Raw genomic sequence first — 26,588 nt, forward strand, 5'->3', positions numbered from 1 at the left:
CTAATAGATTTATCTGCTTCCTTGCCTGGGCTTGTTCCTTATGGGACTTAAAATTGTGATGTAATGAAGTTATAAGCTGCCCTAATTTAATCTTTAACCCTTACACAACATGGTGGAAAAACCAATGAGAAAGAAGCCTAAGGTTCTCTACCTCTCTTGTCACTCAGTTTCCTTGCTATTGCAACCCACTCCATACCACTACTAAATGTCTGAAATAATTGTATTCAATAACAAATTACAAAGCACCAAAACAAGATTGTGGGTAAAATTTTGACCATTTGAGAAAGCTGAATGTTAACTAGCTAATAAAACAAAGAAATATACCTTTATGGATAGGTATAGTATTATTTATGCTTCTAGTATTACTAACCTATCCTAAATCTCAAAATTAACACAAACCACTGCGGTGCTAAGTGTCAAAGCACAATTATTCTTTTAATTCCCTTATCTCTTAACATTAACTTTAATTACTATTTGCAAGCAGTATTTTGTTATTTCATTCAGCAAGCGTCGTTCTAAGAGCTGCAAAATCAGTGATAAAGATGATATATCCAGAAATGTTTTTAATACTGCTTCAAATGATTACCCATTAAAGCAAAACAGGAACAAAAAACTTGAAAGCAATGAAAAAGTGAGACTTCCTGGCACAAGCAACAGCAGTTGCTGTGGGGTTTTTATATATTTACTCAATTGAAAACTAAGTACTAAAATACCAACTGTGTTTCTATTTAATAAAGCCATCAACTCGTAGTAAATGGATAAAGAAAGTCATATAATAAAAATACTCTCTATCAACCTTTTAACCAAAGACTCCCTCTTTTTATTTATTTCTTCTTTTCACGAGCTCCATGTTTCTAATCTGCATATATTAAGTTTCATTTCTGTAAAAATTTTCACTTTCATAAAAAGTGTAAACTGCTAGCAAAGTATTTAATCAAGAAAGACCTAGTATTTAAAAATACTGAGTTGAGGGCTTCCCTGGTGGCGCAGTGGTTGAGAGTCCGCCTGCCGATGCAGGGGACGCAGGTTTGTGCCCCAGTCCGAGAAGATCCCACATGCCGCGGAGCGGCTGGGCCCGCGAGCCATGGCCGCTGAGCCTGCGCGTCCGGAGCCTGTGCTCCACAACGGGAGAGGCCACGGCAGTGAGAGGCCCGCGTACCACAAAAATAAATAAATAAATTAAATAAATAAATAAAAAATAAAAATACTGAGTTGATATGATTACAGCTAAAGACAAAAGAACTTTAATTTGTACATCCTTAAACTGGGTAAAAATATAATTTCCATTAAGCTTTCTGAAATACTGAAATTAGCTCACAGCCTTCTTTAAAGGTCTTAACAAGGATTAGAAGTCAAGGAAATAGAAACCATCCAACTTTGCAACCTCAAAATGCTTGAGAGGTTACATTATACAAGCCAAGTAAGTCAATTCAACTACTGCTGTCCTCACTTTAACCACCTTACATTTTCCCCCATATCATTTAAATATACCCATTATGAAATCTTTCAAATTTTCCCCAAATAACTGTGAGAAATATATGTGATATTTCTTAGTCATAAGTCTAAAAAATCCTACAATAAGTACCTTTCCTCAATATCTTAATTACTATCCTATTAATACAATTATCATTCTCATAGGCAAAACCACATTACTGATTCTTTTCTTTCAGATTCTCATAGTCACCAAGTCCTGACAGATTTCAATTTTTAAATTGTTATTTATGCTCGCTGTACAGAAATTAACGTAACGTTGTAAATCAACTGTAATTCAATAAAATAAAAAAGTTTTTTAAAAAGAGGAAAAACAATTGTTATTTACTCTTCAGTGTGATAAACCTGCATGACTTTATACGTATTCTTCTCCCTTCACCCAACTGTTATACTCACTAATGTTTCCTGCCTTGACTCCTGCTCCCAATAAATGAACAAGTTCTAAATCCAAGCAGTACATCAGAATCACCCACACAGCTTACTAATAAAAAGAAATACAGTTGTGTGGGCAGAGTAGAACTATTGCATTAGTCCCCAGACACCCCATTCTGTACTTCACCATGCTTTGAAGGCTGTTTGATGGTAGGTATGTCTGGTCTCACTGACCTTACCATGAGGAAGGGATCTGTCTTTTCATATACCTATAACACTGGTTACAATAAACACAGTACTTAAGATATTTGAACTCTGACATAATTAAAACCAATTGAGACTCTATATGATAATATATTGTCAAACACTGAAGAAAAAAAGCATAATTATTGGTTTGTTGGGGTGGGGGAAGTGGTACTCAGATTAGTATCCCTTTTCTGAATTCCACAGGTAACTTGTCCACCTTAATCCTGACAAAAAACTAATGGATTTCTGGTGAGCAAGACAGGGCAACAGAGAGACAGTGTTCAGTGATACAACAAGTTTTTGTCACTACCCCTAGGTTGCCCAGGTTATGGAACAAAGATATGACTGGCACTTCTGAAAAGTCCTCACTTTGCTGAGTGGGACTCCCCAGAAAGTTTCAAGGCTCCTAGCTAAGGAAGGAGTTTTAGTAAGCTGACAACAGAGGTCAAGAAGTATTTTGGGGCATATGAACCTGTAATCACAACTTTCAAAGGCTTATTCTGGGTACCTGTCCTATTTACTAGGTCTAAATTCTGGCTGGCTCTTGTTTCCCAAGGCAAGTGATTGGTGGTTTCCTGCATCCATCCACTATCTCTGATGGAGCATAAGTTCATAAGCATTTTACTCACTAGCATTCCTACTTTTTATATTATCTGCCCTAACATAACACTCACCAGTATCATATATGTATGTGTATACACACACGTGCGCGCACACACACACACACACCACTCTTTATTCTTTATTAGTAAGCATAGGGCTAAAACGAAGACAGGAAGTTAAGGCTGTGACTCAGGAAAAGGGATCAAAAGTCAAGCATCCAACAGATGAAGCTGTTCATATTGCCCATCACCAGGCAAGGAAATGGACAGGGCAGACCACAATCTGATTCCTTACCTCAGAATCAGAACTATGGTCAGGTTCCAATACTTTACTCACTTCTGGAACTTGGAAGCATTATGTCCTAGAGGGAAAAATAACTGAGAAAGAAACTGGGATAATGCCAACTCTAACAAGGTAATAAAAATACTAGCAAAAGTTGTCATCATATAACAGAGTAAGTCATAAGCCCAAAGATAGCTTATACAAACACTGTTTTAAAAGTTTAACTGGGTAGCTTGTTGCATTTATTTAACAGTTGAAAAAGTTGGCATTCCTGTATTCAACATATCATTTATATATATTTCCAAGCAACCCCAAAGATCCACATAGTAATGTAAAATTCTATGACATGAATTACAATCAGTGCAAGCTGAGTGAGCCTTACTAACTGCTCACTATTCTTCTCAAAAAGCTTTGCTGTTCTCCGTGCATCTTATTGCTAACAGTACATTCAATAATCTTCATCCACTTTATACAAGTATGACTATAATAACAATCATTTTCACTATTTCTTCTTTTTATAGAATCTTTTAAGTTCATGGGTGACCATACCACAGTATTACAGTAAAGCATTTATTTTAGCAGTTTTAATTTATGTTAACAGCTTTCTAAATGCCTTTGTCCTGTATTTAAAAAATCATCAAGTCTCTGAAAAGGTCACCATATATTTTATTAGATTTTAAGAAGGAATTTATGTGCTACTAAAGTAGTGGTATTTGCAAATTTTGGAATTTGCAAAAATCTCATATCCTTGTAAATGTCGAAAGTCAAAAGCTCACATGCATACTGTACATGTGGCAATGATGTATCCCAAATCCCAGCAATACAGTAAAAAATATGCTTAGACAAAATTAGCTCTTGTTCAAAAGTACAGTATTCCAAGAGCTTGAAAAACTTCCCAGGGCTCAAACTCACCTTGAAATTATCAGCCTAAAAAGTATACCTGTATAATATCCTCCTAAGTGGTCTCAGCACCCCCTCTCAAACTACTCTCAGGTAATACTGTACTTTCCTAATTCCTTATACAACAGCAGAAGTAATCTCTTTAAAATGCAAACCTGATCATAATATTCCCTTGATTTTTCTCCCTATATTGTATTTTGCAAAATTTCAAACACAGAAATATTTAAAGAATTTTATAGTGAATATTCCACACCCAGTTTACCATATACGCATATACCCACCACCTTGATTCTATGGTTACCATTTTACTCTACAGTACTTGCTTTATCAGATACCTATCCATCTATCTTTGGTCACTTAGTCATGATGTATTATGATTTGTTAATATTTTGCCTAGAATTTTTTGGGTCTATGTTCGTAAGACACACTGTTCTGTAATTTTCTTTTTTTTTTTATAATTTGTTATTTTTATTTGGCTGCGTTGGGTCTTCATTGCTACGTGTGGGCTTTCTCTAGTTGCAGCGAGTGGGGGCTACTCTTTGTTGCGGTGCACGGGCTTCTTCTCATTGTGGTGGCTTCTCTTGTTGTAGAGCTCCAGCTCTAAGCATACGGGCTTCAGTAGTTGTGGCTCGCAGGCTCTAGAGCGCAGGCTCAGTAATTGTGGCGCACGGGCTTATCTGCTCTGAGTCATGTGGGATCTTCCCGGACCAGGGCTCAAACCCGTGTCCCCTGCACTGGCAGGTGGATTCTTAACCACTGAACCACAAGGGAAGTCCCTGGAATTTTCTTTTCAATCTGTAACACCTTTATCAGGTTTTGGCCTCGTGAAATGAGTGTTTCCCTTTTGTCTATTTTCTGAAAGTTTATGTAAGACTGATGTTATTTCTTCTTTAAATACTTGATAAAATTCATCAGTGAAACCCTTCTTTTTTTTCATTAATTCTATTTCTTTAATATAGGCTTATTCAGATTTTAGCACATGGACATTTTTAGTACATTGACATTTAAGAAACTGTCCATTTATAGTGTCAAATTTGTTGGCATAAAGTTGTTTATAATATCCCCTTATTATCCTACAGGATCTGTAGTGATCCCTTTCATTTCTGATACTACTAATCTGTGTTATCTCTGTTTTTCATTATCAGTCTATCAAGTGGTTCATCAATATTGTTGATTTTTTTCAATGAACCAACCCTGGCTTTGTAATTTTGTCTATTGGTTGTCTTTTTCTATTTCACTGATTTCTTCTATTGTCTTTATTATCTCTTCCCTTCTATCTACTTTGGATTTACCTTGCTCTTCATCTACTAGCTTAAAGTAGAACTTTATTTAGCTCATTCACTATCTTTAAACCTTACTTTTCTAAAGGTGTTTAAGTTATAAGTTTCCCTCTAAGAACTGCATTAGCTGTGTCCTACAAATATTTTAGCACTTTTAAATAAACTATAATAGTTTTAAATTTACAGAAAAGTTGCAAAAAACAGGAGAGTATCCATATAGCCCACTCCTTTTCCTGTATTATTTACATCTCATATTAGTATAATTTGTCACAATTAATAAATCAATATTGATATATTATTATCAAGTCCATACTTTGTTTCCTCTTTTTTCACTTAGTATTCTTTTTCTCTTCCAGAATTTCAACAAGGATCCCACATACGTTTAATCATCATGTCTCCTTAGGTTCTTCTTGGCTATAACAGTTATCCCACAGATTTAGATGTTGTATTTTCATCATCCAGTTCAAAATATTTACTGATTTCTCTTACAATTTCTTCCTTGACTCATCGATTTACCAGTTTCACTGAATTTCCAAATATTTGCAGGGTTCTGTTTGACATCTTGATTTCTACTTTAATCCCATTATGGTCAAAGAAAATATTCTGTAGTATTTCAACCCTTTTAAATTTATTAAGACTTGATTTATAGACAAGCATCTGGCCTATACATACCTTTGGGGAACAAAATGTATTCTGTAGTTGTTGGGTGGAAATCATCATCTATACTGATTTTTTTGCCTGTTTAGATGTCTATCAATTGTTCAGAAAATTGTTAAAATCACTGTGATTGTTGTCTCTTTCTTCCTTTAATTGTATCCATTTTTGTTTCATGTATTTTGAAGCTCTGATATTAGGCACATACATATTTATGACTGTCTTCCTGATGAACTGACCCTCTTATTATTATGAAACAACTGCCTTAATTCTGGCAATATACTTTATCTTGAAATCTACTTTATCTAATATGAATATAGCCACTCCAGCCTTCTTATGCTGTTTGAAAGGTATATCTTTTGGCAGTTACTTTTAGTCAATCTGTCTTTATGCACTGAATCAACGTTTACTCCACTGAAGTAAGTGAAATTACTGATATGGGTGGATTATGTCTACCATTTTATTATTTTTAATCTCCTATTTTTTTGTTTGGCTGTACCTCTGTTTCTGTCTTCTTTTGCATTATGCACTTCAATTTTTCTGCTAGATTTTTAGCAATACTTCTTTGCATCATTTTTTTTCCACAGTGGTTGCTCTAGGATAGAGAATATACATCCTTATCATTTTCACACTGTACTCAGTGTTAGTAACATGCCACTTCACGTAATCTGTAGAAACCTGGCAACAATACAGGTTCATTTACCCCCACATCCCATTCCATGATCTATGGTATATGTTTTATATCTACAATACATGATGAACTCCACAAGATGATGCTTTTTTTTTAAATAATCATAGACAGTATTAGGAAATTAAAAGAAAAAAACCAGTTTCTATTTATCCAGATATTTACCATTTCTGATGCTCTTCATTCCCTTAACAAAGATTCAGGTTTCCATCTGGTTTCATTTCCCTTCAGCCTGAAGAACTTCCTTTAGCATTTCTTGTAATGCAGATCTGCTGGAAACAAATTATCTTGGTTTTATGTGACAGTATTTTTATTTTGCTTTCATTCTTGAAGGCTATTCTACTGAATCTGGAATTCTGGGTTCTCAGATTTTTCTTTCAGCATTTTAAATATTCTCTATTCACTCTGGCCTCCATGATTACTCCCCTGTATATAACACGTTGGGGTTTTTTTGGCCACTTTCTAGATTTTTCCTTTTATTTTTGGCTTTTAGCAGTCTGACTATGAAAAATCCAGTCACAGTTTTCTTCATTTATAAACTAGAGGTTTTCTTGTCTTTACTTTTCTTGGTTTTGCTGAACTTATTGAATATGTCAATATATGCCTTTCACTAAATTTGGGAAATTTTCAGCCATTATATTTTCAAGTATTTTTTTTTTCTTCCCCACTTTTTCTCCTCCTATTCTGGGATTCCAATTATGTGTGATGGATTTTTTGATATTGTTCTCAGGCCCTTTTTTCCTCCTACTCTTTTTCTGTTCCTCGCATTGAATTTCTATTGACCTTCAATTTCATGGATTCTTTCCTCAGTCATCTCCATTCTGCTGCTTAGCCCACCTAGTTTAATTTATTTCCAAAATTATATTTTTCAGTCCTAGAATCTCTATTTGGTCTTTTCTTAATCTCATACTCATTCTTTATGAGCACAATTCCTTTGCATCATTTTCCTTTCCTTCACTAATAAATAGTTATAAAAGTTTTAAATCTTTTCCTGCTAATCCCAACATTTGGGTACTTTACGGTCCGTCTCTGTAGATTGTCTTTTAACTTGAGAATAGGTTACATTTTCCTGATTCTCTGTACATGAGTAATTTTGGAATATATCCTGACTATTGTAAATATTTAATTGTTAAATTAAATAACAAACATAACGTGTTATTTGTGGAGACGCTGGATTCCTTTATATTCCTTTGAAGAGTGTTGATTTTTATTTTTATTTATTTTTGTTCTAGTAAGTATCTAAATTGGTTGACTCAAACTGAAAACTCTGTTCCTCAGGTAGATGAGATCTTGATTCAGTTCTTTTATCTTGAGCTGGGCTTCCTGGAGTCTGCTCCACACACACATAGTTCTCAACAGTGTGCCAAGATTTGGGAAGAGTTTATTCACAGAATTTGATGTTTCTATTTTCCAGGATTCTCCTCTTACTTTCCAACACCTGTGACTGTCTTGAGCCTTATTTTTCGTTCTTTAGATCACAAAGACTAACAGTTTACTATCAGAATTTTAACCATCCTACTTGGCACAAACTGAGGCCATGAAAATGAGAAATCACATGGTTCTGTTCCCCAAGTGTCAATTACCTTCCAGAATCTGTTTGCTTTTGGTAACTCTACAGTGATTTTAGTTGCTTTATGTATTTCTGTCCAGATTTAACAGTTGTTATCTGCAGGAGGAGCTTAGTCATGACCAGAACTGGATTCCCATGTTTGCACTTTTAAGAGCCCTCATTGTGTTTGAATAACTCCAGGCAATGGTCAAGCAGGTGGGGCTGATCAAAGAAGACATACTCCTCAATCCTGTGATGGAGTAAGAGGCCCTAGGCTTAGTGATGAAGTCTGCTGGGGTTTGAGTGACTCTTAAATGGCAGTTGTCTTTTATGAGGTGGCTCAGCATTCCAGTCTACTTCAATTTCACCTCCATCTAAACATGAAATTTATGAGTCCCTCAACCGTACAAAGAAAATGCCTTTCTCACACACACTTATGTTTTCATGCCTCAGTCCCTCATTTTTAAAGGCCCTTCAATGACATCCAATTATTTAAGACATATACCAAAATATATAACAAGTCTTACAAGGCCCACTGATATGATCCTTGCTTATGTGTACTACACATGTTTTAGCTACGTTCCCCCTTGATCTCTGTGCACCAGACAAAATCGTATTTTCAGTTTTTCCCACCTAACATGCTCCTCCCACAGGGCTTTTTCTTATGCTGGTCCCTCTCTTTAGAATGCTCTTACTCCTTTCCACCTAGTTAACTACTCATCCTTCAAATCTCAGTCCAAATGTCAGTTGCCTAAGGAAGCACTCCCTGATCTCCCAGACTAGGTATTTCCTCACTATATGCTACTCCCCTAAAATCCAGTACCTTCTTTATACCACTTATCACAACTATGACTATTTCTGAGGCAGACAGTAGAGCAGCAGTTCTCAACCATATCAGACCCAATACTCTTTTTTCTAAAACATTATGGGAACTTTCATTCATACATAAATATGAGGGATTATTATAAGAATCCCCACTGTGCTCCTCAGTCACCTTTCCCAATTGTCACCATACAATTTTTTTCTTTAAAGATTTTTTATACCTTCTTTTTATTGTAAATATTTTATAACACCTCCTTATCCTTCCTGAAATGAAATTCAGAGCTACTGTAACTTACCCATGTAAATTTTAAAATAATGTGCTAGCTATAATAAAAAAGAAAATTTATCATAAAACAATATGTATTTCAACATATAAATGCTTTGGCATGATATTAAATAAGACTACAAATGTGACAATTACAAATATAGACAGATATAGGTATTTTATTGTTGATAAAAATACCATGAATAGCATTGCTGTCTGTGATATGACCTTCCAAAATAGTGACCAACTCTTGATAAACTTTCTGAAACAAAGAAACCAGTCTCTTGATTTACATGATAACTATGCTCTACGCAAAAAAATAATAATACTGTGTGTTTATATGTAAAATGAATTTGATTCTAGGCTCAGATAATCATAAACACATTTTTCACCTACGTGAAAAACCCTCTGGGACATTTTAAAGTGACACAAGATGTGGAATAACTTTTTACTATACATGGATGTCCCTTACACTGCAGGATGTCTAACACCCCTGATCTCCATCCACTAAACTCAGTGTCACCCTCCCAATTATTTTGAAACCAAAAACACCCCTGCAAATTTCCAAACCTCCCTGAGGGATGATCCCCAAACCATCACTGAAAACCACTGCATTAGGGTAAAGGAAGAAAGCAAGATCTATATAGCCAGACTGCTTGGGTTTGAAACCTGGCTCTATCACTTACTAGCTGTGTGATCCTGAGCAAGTAAGTTAATTTTTCTATACTTCAGTTTCCACTTATAAAATAAAAACAATACCAGTACCAATGTTAGAGGGCTGTTATGAGGAATAAATTAGAAAGTCCATAGTGTTTTGCACAAAGCAGGTACTAAATCTTTGCTATATTTAGTTATTAGTATAATTATTTGCTTAATAACTGCCTCTCCCAACAGAGTGTAAGCTCCATGACAGCAAGCCGGAATGCCTGTCTTGTTCACCATTTTATTCCCATTACATGGCACACCATCTGGTGTAGAATAGGTATGCAATACCTGTTGAATGAATGAAATCAGCAAAGATGTCTGTAACAGAAACATAATAAAAATTGCAGTATAACCTTCAACAGTAGTATTATTTTAGGTTAAACTACTAAAATACTTCTACATGTGAATGTCAGAATTTACCCTGATGACATATACCCATGTATAGAATATCTCCAGTGCGATACTCACGAAACTAGTAACAGTCATTGCCTCTGGGAAAAAGAACTGAGGACATGGGGGTCAGGGATTTACTTTTCACTATAAATCCTTTTGTACTCTCCAAAAATTTAAGCAAAATACACATATACAGTTGACCCTTGAACAACATGGGGGTTAGGAGCTCTGACCCTCCTCACAGTCAAAAATCCATGTATAATTTGTAGTCAGCCCTCGCTATATACAAATTCAACCAACCACAGATGATGCAATACTGTAGTATTTAATTTTTTTTTTAAATCACCATATAAGTGGACCCATGCAGATCAAACCCATGCTGTCCAAGGGTCAACTGTATAATTGTTTTTAAAATTAAAAAAAAATTTTTTTTAACTCATATTATGTTTTTAAACAAAGAAGACTTTAGGCCCAAGAACCAAGACTATATAATGGTTCCAGGTAAGGAACTTTTTTGGAACTCCAGAAATCATCAAGAAGTTTGACTTTCTGGCCTTCCCTGGTGGCGCAGTGGTTGGGAGTCTGCCTGCCAATGCGGGGGACGTGGGTTTGTGCCCCGGTCCGGGAAGATTCCACATGCCGCGGAGCGGGTGGGCCCATGAACCACGGCCACTGAGCCTGCGCATCCGGAGCCTGTGCTCAGCAGCGGGAGAGGCCGCAACAGTGAGAGGCCCGCGTACCGCAAAAAAAAATAATAATAATAAGTTTGACTTTCACATATTTTGAACCTTCAGAGTGGTTCATTACAGGCTATCACACCACAAAGATCAATTCCAGTTTACTGATACTCCAAAAAGTCTAATCTCATTAGATATTGATTACCCACCTAAAAAGATACAAATGGACAAATAGCATAACTACCAGGAGTAATAACAATTTTATACTTACATACTAGTTTATAGTTTACAAAATGTGGTGGAAAAAGCGTGACCTTGGAATTAGGCAAAAATAACTAATGTGTCTACCACCTTGAGTAAATTTTGGTCTCTCCAAACTTCAATTCCTCTTCTAGTTATCAGGGTTTCAGATAAGAGGAAAAAAAAAGAGAATTTCTTGCAGTGAGTTTTGTCTTTTCAAAGATAATTATTTGTATTTTGAATAGTTAACACAAGTTTCAAAATTATAAAGGTACAAAAGGGCTTACAGCTGGTTTCAAGGGGTGAAATGCAACTTTACAAGGAAAGACTCAGACTTACCACCTGAACCCACTAATCAATCTTAGCACCACTATCCTGGGGAAAACTAGACTAGACTACATAGCCTGATCTTTGATTCAGTCACCAAAGTGTTTACCTGAACTAATCAAGTATTACCTCTACCTTCAAGTCTGTAGTAACATGTTAAATGATAACACTAGGAATCAATCAGATAAATCCAGATAATTGTACAACATTCCATGAGTCATGATGAAAAAAGAAAAGGATAAGAAAAAAAGGTAACTTCCAGACTTAAAAAGACTTCATGAGACATAACAGTCAAACTCAATGCACAAACTTTGATTGGAAGATGGATCAAAAATGGTAAAAAGAAAAAAAAGGAATAATTTGGGGAAATTTTAATAAGGATTGGGTATTAGATAATATAGAGAAATTATTGTTCAGTGTGATTATTATATAGGGTTAGGCAAAAAAATGTTCTTTTATTAGAAACACACGTTAAAGTATTTAGGGGTGAAATGTCAGGAATAAAAACAAATACAGCAGAATATTAACAGATTTTAAAATCTGAGTGATCGATTTACAGGGGATTCAAAGTAGTATTTTTCCTACTTTTCTGGATGTTTAGAAGTTTTCATTAAAGAAAAAAAAGGCTTATAGAGAAAATTATTCCTCTCCCACTGGCTGGTGACTCCCAGCCACCTCCAACTTATCACTGTTACCAGTTTCTTATGTATTCTTCCAGAGATATTTTATGCATGTATATACGTACAATAATCACCGCTCAGTTTTTCCTTTTTAAATATCTTCCTTTTAATCAAAGCAACTGGTTGTGAACTAACCTGATCTAGTATCTTTAATTAAGGCTCCTATCATTTTCTAGACTCAATAGTTAACTCTAGAAACTATAACTGTAATATAGTTGCTTCTCAACAGAAGTGCTTACAATATCTAACTTGATGTAACAGGAAAAGGATGAGATTTGTAATCGTATGTGAATTTCACCACTTCATCACTTACCCTAGCTAGGTTATCTTGAGCAAATTACCATCAAACTCTCAGCGACCTCACCTGAAATGTGCTCTAAAAAAACCACCTTTCATTATAATATCTCATTAATTTTTTGTGACAGACCTGAGTGTATCTGGCACATGTGTAGTAGGTGTTAGATAAATCCTAGTTGAATCTAAATATTATCTTCCATTGTTTCACTCACTTGAGAACAGGGCTTAAAACAAATTTTAAGATTTTCCATGGGGCTTAGAAGAGTATTAGGCTCTTAGTAAGTGCTCAAAAGTTATTTTGGCTTGAGTAACTTTGATATAAACCATTATGGTGGAAAAAGACTCATTTGCTAGGTAAGAGAACTTTCCTTAACTAGGATGGGTGTCCCAAATTGCTAAAAGCCATGGAAATCTCAAACTTCCCAACACGATGGCTTAATCTGCCTCTCAAAGATGATTAAATTGAGCAGGTTGAAGGGGAAGTGGGGTGCAAAGCATTTCCTCTCCATAAGTATACGCTGAGATTCGGACTAAATATTAAATTGACCCATAGTAAGCGCTCCATAATTAGCAGCTCTTATTAAGACGAATCACACAGGAAGAGAAGACGTAAGGAGGAAAAAGAACGAAGGCTGTCGGTCACAAGAGGTGGAAAGGTGTCCGTGGCCTGAGACGTGTAGGCCATAAAGGGCACCTGGGTCTATGGGCTCCCTGCGGCCCCGGGGGGGGCGAAGGAGGTCAGCGACCTCTCCGAAAGGTCAAGCCTCTGGAGCCACGTTTCCCTCTGGAGCTGGGAGCAGAGCCGGAACGCCCCCGCGAGAACCTGTACCCCGAAGCCAGAAGCACCGCCTGCCCGTAAACCCGCGCCGATTCTGGGAGAGGGGACGACCCGCCGCGCCGGCGCCGCAGCCCGCAGGAGCAGAGACCTGCCGCGTCCTGAAGCCCAACATCCTCCCTAAAGTGGCAGACCACCGGGACCCTCGGGCTCCGATATGCCTCAGCACAACCCGGCCCTTGGATACTCACACTTACAGCCGAACCCTCTTACTCCATCAGGCCTCCGAGGCCCCAGCGACGGAGCCCACTGACGCCCCAGCCGCCCCCCTCAGCTTCGGGTCCGAGGGCCCGCTCCGGACCCGCTCCCCGCCTGGCACCGCCGCCGCCGCCGCCAGAGCGCAGGCGCACAGCACCGCCGTCGCGCTCCTTTTTTTTTTTTCCTCTGCGCTCGGCCTTTCTCAATAACCTAGCTTTATTTGAACACACGAGAGTGAGCAACGGACACAGAGGAAAGAGGCTTTACTGCAAAAGAATGGAGGAAGACCAAAGGCCGGAAGAGTTCAGCCGCTGCACCGGACGGTGCTGTGACCAGCCTCCCTCGTTTCTTTTTAATTTTGCTCTTTCTGGGCCTCCCTCTTGCTCCTACTCTCTTTAAGTCCCGACCATTCCCTTTAGGTAGTGGCAACTGTTGTGGCTAAATTTCCAAGCACGCCTTCCTTGTAAAACTTATTGAAACTTAATGGAAGGTGCAAGAGCTTTAGAACAGACAGACCTCAGGTCAAATCTTGACCTAGATACTAGTAATTTGTGATATTGGGAAAATTACAAGTTTTCTTGAACCTCACTTCCCTCAGAGTTAAAATTAGGGTGTTGCTGGGAGTGAATCTTATCTCTCAGCGTGTTGCTGGGAGTGAATGACAAAACATAGTTCAAATGCCTGTCCATGAATGGTGCCTAAATCCATCAACACCAATGATTATATTTCTTATTAGTACCTAATGTATTTATATTCATCATTAAAGTTAGCCCATAACCATTCCCTCAGGATCTTCTTTTAGTGACTAAAACTAGTCAGATAAACCAAATTACATTAAAGTTGATAATGATGTGAATTTCCTATATTATTGAAAACTTCTAATAATATCTATGTTTAACAAGACCTTCAATACCTCAAATCAAAGTAAGCAGCTCCCTCCATCTATGTGTAAATCCAGATTTACTTCTAGAGGATTGAGGAACTTATTCCAATTCCGTATTTGTGACATCACAAGTCTTTGAAACACCAAGGGTTAGGGTTAGGGTTAGGGTTAGGGTTAAAGGCATGCAGTGTAAGAATTGCTTTACCCTGTAATCTCAGGGCCACAGTCCAAGAAAAAGCTTGTAGAAGACCAAGGTCAGCTGTTGGTGAGCATCAAGGTAATCGTAGATCAGCGTTTTTCAACCTTGGCACTGTTCACATTTTGGAAATAACACTTGTGCTGTCCTGTGCATTGCAGGATATGCAGCAGCATCCTTGGACCCTACATGCCTATAGTACCCCCCTTATGACTCCCACCTCCCACACATACACACCTGTTGTCCTGATAGTCAAAAATATCTCCCAAAGGAAAAAAAAAAATCTCCTGACTTTGCCAGATGTCCTCTGGGGAGCAAAAATATCCTTGGTTGAGAACCACAGCATTATACCAGCCACCATCCCAACCCTAAATGAACTCATTTTCTCCACTTCTACCCTCAAGAAGTGATTACTGCTTAAGAAAGCCATGCAGGAGGGCAGAAACTGGTGAGTTCATTTTTTCCAATCTTATACAGGCCCTCAACACCACTTACCTGTCCTACTACTTTTCTCTGGTCAACTTGCTCCATAACTTTCTACAACAATATTCCAAATCTTCTCCACTTTTCTTAAAACTCCTAACTCTTTATCAGTAGGTGACCTTGTCTCTTACTTCACAGAGAAAACAGAAACCATCAGATGAGAAATTCTTTAACTTCCTGTTACTAAACATACAAACTTACAAATACTTCCTCTCATTAAAATTGAGGAGATATCTTCTCTATCTTGTTTCCAAGAACTTTCCTTCCAACAGTGCTTTAGATTGCCTCTACTCTTACCCATTCAAGCTCTTTACCTACCAACCCTTCTCTTTAAAACAGTCTTTTCTCAGTATCTTCCCTATCATGCTTAAGTTTTTCCTGTCTTAATTCTAATAACAACAAAAAAACAGAAACAAAAACTTTGACCCCTTGTCATCCTCTTTTCAGCCTCCCTTCAAGACCAAACTCTCCAAAAGCCGTACAATTTGTCCCCGTTTCTGCATCTCCTCTCTCTTCAAACTAGTACAATCTATCTTTCAACCTCATCATTTCACCACATAGCTTTCACTAAGATCACCATTGTTACTAAATTGAAAAGATATTTCTCAGGGTTCATCTTCCTTGACTCCTTAGGAACAGACAACTCCTTTGAAACTCTTTTTATTTCCAGCACGATGCTTTATTCTTAGAGGTGCCTGGAACCGTTTCCGGACCTGCTTAAAACCCTTCAATATTTTCGGTGATCATGGTAAAGTGCAGGTTCACTAGTCCAAAAATGCAAGATCTTCCAAGATCTGGCCATTGCCAACTTTTAAAAACTCATTCCCCCCTTCACCGGAAGATATACGATGAAGTTTAAGCCTCTAAGTAGGATGACCTACAAGGAAATTTCCAGAATGCGCTATGTTCTTGGACTCTCCAGTGCCCACAGTCTGGAAATCTCTATCTCCCTCCCGGACTTCCGGGGGAACTCCTGCTTATCCTTCACGATTCAAAAGTCACTTCCTCCGGGAACCCTTCCAGATACCCCTAAGAATAAAGCGCTTAGTTCATTGTGCGCCAGCAGCGCCTCGGATTTTCTATATGTCAAGCATTATATTCAGTCCACCATAATTTGTTTACATATCTTTCTCCCAAATCTAGACAGAGGGCAGGGAAGGCATTTTATTCGCCTTCTTTTCCTCAGCATTCATCCCGCACAGTTCCTGGCACACTGTTTGCCCTCAGTAAATGTTTGCTGTGTGAACACTTCCCAACTTCGCGCGGGACTCGAATTATCCGGTTATCGGGCGAGTCCCCAAGCTCTCCGCCTGCGTGGCAAGGAGATTTAAAGCCTCCGCACGGTGATTGGCTCCAGCTTCAGGGGTGTGTCCGCGCCCGCCGCGCTGGGGAAATGCGCAGGCGCGCAGGTCCGGCGAGCGCAGGCGCAAAAAGGCCGCAGCTGGGGTGCAGCCTGGAGTCCGGCCTGCGGGTGTCCGAGCTGCCGCGGCCGGAGAGGAGTGGCCGGAACTGCTTGGTGAGTCTCCAGGAGTAGGGCTGAACGAGCTGGCCGAGTGAAGATTGTGATCATAAATCCCAGGGAGAAAGAGTATATCGTGACGGTTGAAAAGTTGGTGGCGTCGGGCTTAAGGGGAGGAGCGGGCGCTCTGGCCCCGACTGGGCAGGTCCGGCCCGGATCGAGGACGTGAGGTGCCTGGAGACTATCTAGGGGCTAGAAGAGGAAGGGTGGAGAGATGGTGGTTCTCTGGACCCTTCCTTGAAACCTAGCAGAGGTAAACTCCCACTCCCTCATCTCCCACCCTCGCAGTGTTGCTGCGATCGGGATTAATAGACTGTATGGTGGCCACAGTGATCAGATAACTCTGAACTAGTTGTTTGAAGGTTTCTGGGGTTCATGGCATTGGGGAGTCCATGCTCTCCAGGAAAGTCCATTCTTACCTCGCGGCTTTACTGAAGACACACGAAGGAAAGGGTGGGTAAAAGATCGAATTCCACGGAGTAAGGGGGGCGGGGGGAAAGTCCTGGAAAGTACTATTTTACCTGGGACTTTTTTTCATTGTTAGTCACCACAATACTAGGAAAGGCAGGTGGGAGTTAGAGGAAACCGAAAGTCGTCAAAGTTAGGAAAAGAAGATGAGAAAGGGGTAATATCTTGCCTTTTGCTACTTGTCATCTACTTCGGGGAGGGGTGGGGGCTATTGGGAAAGGAGAGTTATGGACACTGGCAGCTTCTGACAGTGTTCCCTTTGCCTTGTGAAAATAATGTAACTTCTTAGTAGCAGATATTTCGAGAATTGAGAATGATATTACTCCGTCTGCCCTGGTGCCCTTAAGACTGGTTTTCAGATGTCCGGGTGAAATACTGCAGCTTATGACCAGATAGAAATGGTTCTCCCACTTTCTTGTCTTGCCTGGAAAATACCACACTTGAAATTCATGAGACATCATTAGCAAGAATACTTTGACATCTAATCTTAAAATATTTCATAGTAAAATTTACAAATATTAATATTTCTGCCACCAGTAAAGTTGATGCCAAAGGCATCCAGTGATCACTGGTCATTCATTCCTTTCGCAAGAGGTAATGAGAAGAAACACATTCATATAAATTTTAACAAATATTGATATTAGAAAAACCTCTTCTTCCATTACCCTGCTCCTTCGACAGGTCATGTTAAAGTAAATAAAATGATCATATAACAACCTACAACTTAAATATTTATCAGTGTTGCTAGAGTTCTTTTTTTAGGTGCTTGTGGTATGTGAGTATGCACTAGAAAATTGCTGTTATCTTAGTTCCAGAATAGGAATGACTTACTGTGCCATTATTTTCTTAACAATATTATACTCTTTCCTACAAACAGTAGAATTTCTGTATGCATCTTTTTTTTGTTTGTTTCTTTGTTTGTTTGTTTGTTTGTTTTACTCTAAATCAACTTTAGTAACAAGCTCACTGAACTAAAGATCACATCTCTTCTAATCATTCAGGACACAACCTTGAACCAAGAGGAGAGCAAACAAACAGGTCCTGTTGCTCATGGGACAGCTATGGTACTTCACTTGGCATGAACCATACCACCATCATAAATTACGCATTTTAGAAGATCATTTGTGTTACTATTTTGCATCAAATTTTAATAGACTTTCTTTTAAACATTACCCTCTTCCAAAGTGATAATCTGTGAAATCACGGTTTTGCTATATTTTATAACTTTTTCTAGTATATATTATAATAAATACATAAGTATTAAGTGCATAAGTATTGCTTGTATAACAACTAAAATAATTTCTTGTTCTTGCTCTGCACTTTGGAAAATACTGTTTTGGGCCTAATCTACTCATTTTTAAGAGAAAGTGAAGACTGGACTACCTAAACTCTAAGGCCAGTGGACTCCAAAATTCTGTGAGCCTTTCTTTCTTTTTTTTTTTCTTTCTTTTTTTGTTCTTTCTGTGAGCCTTGTGATGATGGCCTTCATTATTGTGACACAGTTCTAACAAACTTACTTATCTGGTTTCACCAGATGAAAGTAGATTAGAATAGCAAAAGTGAAAAAGAGGATGTGTGCTCTTTGACATTTTTGTGTGAAATCAGCTGCCTTTTGTTTTGTTTCCTCTGAATTAAGGTGCTTTGTTTTCCTCCTGTGTGTTCCTCTGTCTTAAATATTCTGGAAATCTGTTTTTTAACTGTGTTTGTACTCTGCATTATGTATATGTTAACATTTATAATATATGATGTTGCTTGCATCTAAGAGTGCTGGACTTTTTATTCCAGTGCCATATTTTGTTTCCAGGTCTGTAGATTGACAGAGAAGTAGATGACAAGGACTGGTTTTTTCTTTGTCTTGGGCGGGTAGAGGCTTGGAACAGATGGATCCAGTGCCTCTAACAATTGGAGGAAGTGGATTGTGGAGCCAGGAAACAGCATCTACTGTTCTTTTTGTAATATTGGGGGGTGGAGATGGGATTCCATTTGCAGTCCTTTAAGTCACTGACATTTTGGTTTTGATTTCAGTTTAGGTCGAATTGCTACTAAAATATTTAAATCACTGTTCACTATGTTTTTCTGGAATTCCCTCATCTTAAAATCTTAACATTTATTTTAACAAGGTTTGACAATTGAGATTACCTTTAGACTGCCTCTTGATACTTATAAAATAAAATCCAAACTTCTTGGTATAGGATATAAGCCCGTCATAACCTCTCTCCTACCTGCCTTTTAAAGCCATCCTGCCCCCTCTGTACACAGGCACATACATACACACGTTATATTCCTGCATGACTACGTTGTGGCACTTCTTTTTTTTTTTCCTTTTGGCGGTGTGGTGTAGCTCATGGGGTCTTAGTTCCCTGACCAGGGATTGAACCCAGGCCCCAGCAGTGAAAGCACCGAATCCTAACCACTGGACCACCAGGGAATTCCCTGTGGCACTTCTTTAATAGTCCAAAATCACAATTTTCTTAGAGTTGATTGTGCTTTGATTCCCAAATCACAATCCTGAGAGGTGTTTAATAATTATTATGAAAAATTATAATAGTTTTAGTTAGCATTACATTCTAGCAGGGTTCTAAATGCTTTGTATAAATTAACTCAATCCTTATAACAACACTTGAAGTAAGCATTATATTCTCATTTAATGAGAAAACTGAAGAACAGAGAAGTTAAGTAAGCAATAGTCATGATTTGAAACCATTATGCCTCCGAATACTGGCCACTTAACCACTACACCGTACTGCTTTTTGTATAAACAAGAATGCCATTCCATCTGCTGTGGGGGATATTCCTTTCCAGGGATCTGAATGCTTATGTTTGCCTGTGGCACCTGACTCCTCCCATCAGAGTATTTGAGAAACTTACCAGAAAGCATCTAAGTAAACTTGGAATTAGGGCCAAAATACTTGGATGGTTTAGATGAATGTTTCTCTCAGGCAAGGTAAAGCCATGCCAGTCCTCCCCACCTCACGCTTGGTATTTCCCCGGCAGATTCCATACTTATGTCTGCCAGACTGCATCTCTGTCTTCCCTGGGGAACGACTGCTGCATTCTTGAGCCTCCTTCTTATCTTTCATATAGACATCCCTTTTCTCTTCTCACGGCCTTTCCTTTAGACATGGTCAATATAATTCATTATAATCACACCTAGATCTTCCTCCCCAGGATTATATCCTGATCACTTAGAGTAGAATTGCAGAAGTTCCAAGGCTGAGCAGTACTTGAAAACTAGATTTTGGACATCAAGCAATTAAGTTATAATAGGTGCTTCTGTAAAACTGAAGTGTAATTTTGATCTTTTTGGTTAGTGATCTTTAGTGGTACTTTTTCCCTCAGTAGTATGATTTCTGTCTTGATTCACGTGCTTCAGCGGTCTTTGAAACCAAGGTATTTAATAGGTATGATTCAGAGGTGTACTTCTTATATTTGCATAGCTTTGGGGCTTTGGTATAAGAATTGCTAAAGTTGTTCCTATAGAGGGAAGTAGAAGGAAGAAATGAACCCTAACATAAATAAGACTCTCGTCTCATCTAAATGCTTTCAGGAAGAATTAAATTTCCTGATCAGAGCGTGTATTCTTTTTGGCCTAACCTAGAATGTTTAGAGTATTTTGAAATACCATGTACCTGTACGTTGTGAGTGTAAGTGTGAACATTTTTTCTTCCTTCCTTTCTTCTTTGTGTGTGAACACTTTTAATGTTCCATATTAAAAGTGGAATCTAAGAATGAAATATATTTCTAAAGAGAAACTAAATTCTTTTATGCAGTGATGGTTCATATCTGAATTTCTACTTCGTTCTCTGTAATCCTTTTTTCTATTCTTTCCATTTATTCTCCATTACTCATGTTTAAGAGTTTTCAAAAAAGAGCTGCTTAGGTGTATTGTGCATATACTAGTACTTTATTAGGCGCCTGGAATGGCACCTAATAACTCACAACATGAGATACCACGTGTGAGGTAGGGATGATTGGCAAGGCTTCCAATAGCCTGAATAAAATATTCATCCCAACCATCCAAGTATTTTGGCTCTGATTCTAAGTTTACCTGGAAACTTTCTGAGTAGCTTCTCAAACATTTTGATACCAGGAGTCAGATGCCACAGAGAACATAACAAATAACATGAGTGAAAATGAGCAGTTCACTAGTAATTGTCATTTCATGAGTCTTTGCTCTGTGCTAGGCACTGTGCTAAGCACTTTATATACCTTAACTAATTTTATTTCTGAAACAACCCTGAGAGGTAGAACTGTAATCCTAACGAATGAGGAAACTGAAACTTGAATATGTTAAGTAAATTGCCCAGGTACCAGAGCTAGGATGAACTCAGGGTCTATCTGACCTCAGAGTCTGTGTTATGAACCACTACATTATGCTCATTCAACACAATTTATTAAATTATCTCACCTTATCTGGATGTAGAAAGTTTAGTCACAGAAGAATTATAACTGAAATCATATTCAACCCAACTAGGCCTTGACAGTATTTCAGATGGTCTTAGCCTCAGGCTAGGAAGACGATAGTCTTGTAGAGAGACAGAATTTATGTGCATAAAACAATTAGAAAACTTAAGTGAAAAGGAAAACTGTATATATTTGGAGGCAGGTAGTATAAAATAAACATTGCAAAAGAAACAAAGGTAATTTTCTTGGCATCAAAATATGTTCCCTTACTTGATAGTAGATGCTTGAAAAATGTTTGTGGAATGTATTGAGAGAGATGAATTCTAGGACCAGGGTTCCTTTCTTCCACACCTTCAGACTAGGTAGGCTGCTGACTCCTCCTTGCTCTCTGTCAGCAAAAGGAAGTTTTCAGCTCCCTTGGGGAGGTCACCATAGCTACATGGTAGTTTTTACCAATTCTCGTCTGACAGCCCTGGCCTATAGTTTTCCTCTTCAGCTGGACCTCTGTTTCGCTTGCCCTCTTATGACCACACTCCTCTGCTTTCTCTTTCTCAGCTATCATCAAGTCTGTTCCAAGAAGTATACTGCACCCCTGCCACTTCTCCAGTAACGACTGTGTAAAGAAAGCCTAAGAGTTGCATTTTATTCTCTTAGCATAAAAAAGTTGGACTAGATGATCTCTGAGGTTTCTCTTTAGAGATAATTCTCTGAGATGAGAATTAAACAGAAACTTTGTTCACACATAATTGGTTAATTAAGCAGAAATTTCTGTAGTCTGGTGTTTTCCAAATGGTGTTCCATGGAACCCTGGGTTCCTTGGGTTTAATAGAAGTATTCTTGGAAGGATTTTATGGTCATCTACATTTGAGTGGGAGAGACAAATGTAAATAAATATACTTCTTCACTTCTTTAGAACTTATGATTTCCAGCCAAGAATTTAATAAGCCAGCCAGTCTATAATGTGAGGATAAGCATCAAAACTAGGAGGGGATGGGAAGGTGTAAGAGCTAAATATCTTCATTGTAGAAAGTCAGTGGATGATACCCCAAATTGACAAATATCAAGAAACAACACCATAAGCATGATTTAGACGTTGGGAGTTAAACACTAAAATAACTAATACTGTTGAAAATTTTGCCTCTGGGGTCCTGGGAGCAGGAGTTGGTTTGGGGGAAGAGGAAGGTCAGGGGAACTGCTATTTATTGGTGTAGAACTGTTCGACGTCTCAAACCATGTATATGTATTTGATCAAAATTAAATATGGAAGAATATCACATCTTCAAAAATAACTTTTAACGGCTGAATAACATTCCATCATGTAGTTATACCATAATTTTTCAGTCAAATCTCTATCACTGGTTATTTAGACCACTTCAATTATTTTAACACTATAAATAATACTGGGACTAATGTATTTTTGCCTATATCTGTGATTTTCTTCTAAATTGATAAAAGTGGGAAAGGCCAAAGAATAGGGATATTTAAATTTTTCTTGTATTGCATTATCTTTTGAGAGTTTTGATTTTTTTATTAATTTTTATTTATTTATTTTTGCGGTACGCGGGCCTCTCACTGCTGTGGCCTCTCCCGTTGCGGAGCACAGGCTCCGGCCGTGCAGGCTCAGCGGCCATGGTTCACGGGCCCAGCCCATGTGGGATCTTCCCGGACCAGGGCACGAACCCGTGTCCTCTGCATCGGCAGGCGGACTCTCAACCACTGCGCCACCAGGGAAGCCCGAGAGTTTTGATTTTTTAAAATCAGCATTTTATTTTCTTAAATAGTGGTCAAGTAAACTTTAATTGTATAGGAGTAAGAATTGAAATGCCCATAGATAACCTGGGCTTGAAAAATACTATTATATCAGTTTTTCTTTTGTCATTGGAGCTTGCAACATTTTTTATCTTTTAGAGTTTTTCATTATCAGTCAAAGATTTGTAGTTATAGCATAGACTTTTGCTGTTAACAAAGTTCTAGAGTGTTCTGAAATTTGTCTACAAAACCAGTGTATGTTTGTAACTTTTCTAATGTTAAAGTGATTTTTACAGAAAATTTAGAAAATACATTATTGTATAAGGCAAATAAAAATCACCTGTAAAGGGCTTCCCTGGTGGCGCAGTGGGTAAGAATCTGCCTGCTAATGCAAGGGACATGGGTTCGAGCCCTGGTTGGGGAAGATCCCACATGCTGCGGAGCAACTAAGCCTGTGCGCCACAACTACTGAGCCTGCGCTCTAGAGCCCGTGAGCCACAACTACTGAAGCCCTTGTTCCTAGAGCCTGTGCTCTGCAACAAGAGAAGCCACTGCAATGAGAAGCCCACGCACTGCAAAGAAGAGTAGCCCCTGCTCGCCGCAACTAGAGAAAGCCCGCGCACAGCAACAAAGACCCAACACAGTAAAAAATAAATAAATAAAATAAATAAATTTATTTTAAAAAATCACCTGTAAAATTTTTTTTTTTTTTTTTTTTTTTGCGGTATGCAGGCCTCTCACTGCTGTGGCCTCTCCCGTTGCGGAGCACAGGCTCCGGACACGCAGGCTCAGCGTCCATGGCTCACGGGCCCAGCCGCTCCGCGGCATGTGGAATCTTCCCAGACCAGGGCACGAACCCTTGTCCCCTGCATCGGCAGGCGGACTCTCAACCACTGCGCCACCAGGGAAGCCCTGTAAAATTTTTTAAACATTTTTATTCCATGTAATTTAAGATAGGGTGGACCTTCACATTTTGGGCCTTTAGTTTTTAAACTGTACATAGTTTTTAGCGTAGCCTTAAGATTTATTGATGAGAATTACAGTGTTTAACCTTATATAATGACCATTTTAAATCTTTTCCAAAGGTCAGTGTTTTCAGATATACTAACATATAAATAATGAATTTGTTGCCTTATTTAGGTTTCACTTTGTCTTGCATACTTATTAATAATAGCCAGGAGTACCAGTTAAAAAAAAATAATTTTCTCTCATTACAAGAAAGAAAACTTGGAATTTTTTCCCTTTTAAAAATACAGAAAGTCATGTTTACAGAATTCCAAGCAGTTGGAATGAAGAAGTTAATGAAGAAGGGCATCAGGTGTATTTCTTAATGTGGTTGTTCTACCCTATTTTCCGACAACCATTTCTCTTCCTGGAGAAGAAATGTGATTCATTTAATGTAAAATATGTTTTTTATTTCAGTGGTGCCTACTCTATAACTACTATCATTTATTTTAACTAAATCTCTTAACTTAGATTTTACACTGTGGCAGAAAATAGTTTGTTTAGCATAGGAAAAGCTACAAAATTAATGTTTTCCTTCCTATCTTCCTTTTAATTCTTACTCATACTTTTTTTTCTTTTGCTTGACTATTCTTTCTCCAACTTTGTCTTTTTTTTTGTTTTTTATTGAAAAACTGAGAGATATTATTGAGATACTATTCACATAACTTAAAATTCCCCATTTTAAAGTATGCCGTTTAGTGGCTTTTATCATATTCATAAGGCTGCAGCCATCACCACTAATTCCAGAACATTTCCATCACCCCAAAACAACCCCATACCTATTGGTAGTCAGTCCTACGTCCCCCTAACTGTGGCAACCACTAATCTACTTTCTGCCTTTATGGATTTATCTATCCTGGACATTTCATATAAATAGCATCATACAATATGGGGCCTTTTGTATCTGGCTCTGTTCACTAAGAATAATGCTTCCAAGGCTCATACATGTTGTAGCATGTAAACTTCCTTTCTATGGCTGAATGATACTCCATTGTATGAACGTTTGAGTTTTTTGTTTGTTTTTTAATAAATTTATTTATTTATGTGTGGCTACGTTGGGTCTTTGTGGCTGTGCACGGGCTTTCTCTAGTTGCAGCGAGCGGGGGCTGCTCTTCGTTGTGGTACGCAGGCTTCTCCTTGTGGTGGCTTCTCTTGTTGCGGAGCATGGGCTCTAGGTGTGCAGGCTTCAGTAGTTGTGGCACGTGGGCTCAGTAGTTGTGGCTCTTGGGCTCTAGAACGCAGGTTCAGTAGTTGTGGAGCACGGGCTTAGTTGCTCCACAGCATGTGGGATCTTCTCAGACCAGGGATTGAACCTGTGTCCCCTGCATTGGCAGGCGGATTCCTAACTTCTGCGCCACGAGGGAAGTCCCAAGTTTTTTGTTTTTTTGTTTTTTTTAAATCTTTGGCTGCGTTGGGTCTTTGTTGCTGTGTGCGGGCTTTCTCCAGTTGTGGTGAGTAGGGGCTACTCTTCGTTGGGGTGCGCGGGCTTCTCCTTGCGGTGGCTTCTCTTGATCTGGAGCATGGGTTCTAGGCATGTAGGCTTCAGTAGTTGTGGCACGCGGGCTCAGTAGTTGTGGCTCACAGGCTCTAGAGCGCAGGCTCAGTAGTGGTGTGTGGGCTTAGTTGCTCCACAGCATGTGGGATCTTCCTGGACCAGGGATCGAACCCATGTCCCCTGCATTGGCAGGCGGATTCTTATCCACTGTGCCACCACGGGAGTCCTGGACATTTGAGTTTTTCCTTACTTTTTTTAAAATTGAAGTATAGTTGATTTACAACTATACAAGCATAGTGTACAAGCATAGTGGTTCAATTATTTATTTTTTTTTAGATTATATTCCATTATAGGTTATTACAAGATATTGAGTATAATTCCCTGTGCTATACAGTAAATCCACATTGCTTATCTATTTTATGTATAGTAGTTTGTATCCGTTAATCCCATACTCCTAATTTGTTCCTTCCCACCTCCCCTTTGGTAAGCATACGTTTGTTTTCTATGTCTGTGAGTCGATCTTTATTTTATATATAGACTCATTTGTATTAGTTTTTAGATTCTACATATAAATGATATCATATAGTATTTGTCTGACTGATTTCACTAAGCATAATATTCTCTAGGTTTATCCATGTTGCTACAGATGGCAATATTTCATTCTTTTTTATAGCTGGGTAATATTCTATTATATATATATATGCCACATCTTCTTTATCCATTCCTCTGTCAGTGGGCATTTAGGTTGCTTCCACATCTTGGCTATTGTAAATAGTGCTGCAGTGAATATTGGGGTGCATGTATCTTTTTGAATTAGAGTTTTCGTTATTTTCCAGATACATACCCAGGAGTGGGATTGCTGGATCGTATGGTAGCGCTGTT

At 38.3% G+C, this 26,588-nt stretch overlaps 2 protein-coding genes across 8 annotated transcripts in view; one reads left to right on the forward strand and one right to left on the reverse strand.

Annotated features, from left to right (window-relative positions):
* The window catches only part of ZNF106 (zinc finger protein 106), a 62,540-nt gene extending 48,914 nt beyond the window's left edge, over positions 1–13,626 (reverse strand). For 2 of the 4 annotated variants that reach the window (XM_082648499.1, XM_082648498.1), the window contains exons 1-2: positions 13,498–13,626; positions 6,682–6,785 (exon numbers count right to left, since the gene is read on the reverse strand). In XM_082648499.1, coding sequence (XP_082504625.1) covers positions 6,682–6,700 — 19 coding nt within the window. In that variant the 5' untranslated portion in view covers positions 6,701–6,785; positions 13,498–13,626. Of the gene's footprint in view, positions 1–3,006; positions 3,074–6,681; positions 6,789–13,497 lie in introns of those variants that run through there. The other 2 variants (XM_082648500.1, XM_082648501.1) reach the window with 2 other exon arrangements.
* Positions 13,627–16,490: 2,864 nt separating this feature from the next.
* SNAP23 (synaptosome associated protein 23) overlaps positions 16,491–26,588 on the forward strand; it is a 35,630-nt gene continuing 25,532 nt past the window's right edge. For 2 of the 4 annotated variants that reach the window (XM_082649695.1, XM_082649699.1), the window contains exon 1: positions 16,491–16,582. The gene's annotated coding sequence lies outside the window, so the exon portion shown is untranslated. Of the gene's footprint in view, positions 16,583–18,054; positions 18,118–26,588 lie in introns of those variants that run through there. The other 2 variants (XM_082649696.1, XM_082649698.1) reach the window with 2 other exon arrangements.

This window comes from Grampus griseus (genome assembly GCF_964374135.1).
Source record: "Grampus griseus genome assembly, chromosome: 2".
NCBI classification, from domain to species: domain Eukaryota; kingdom Metazoa; phylum Chordata; class Mammalia; order Artiodactyla; family Delphinidae; genus Grampus; species Grampus griseus.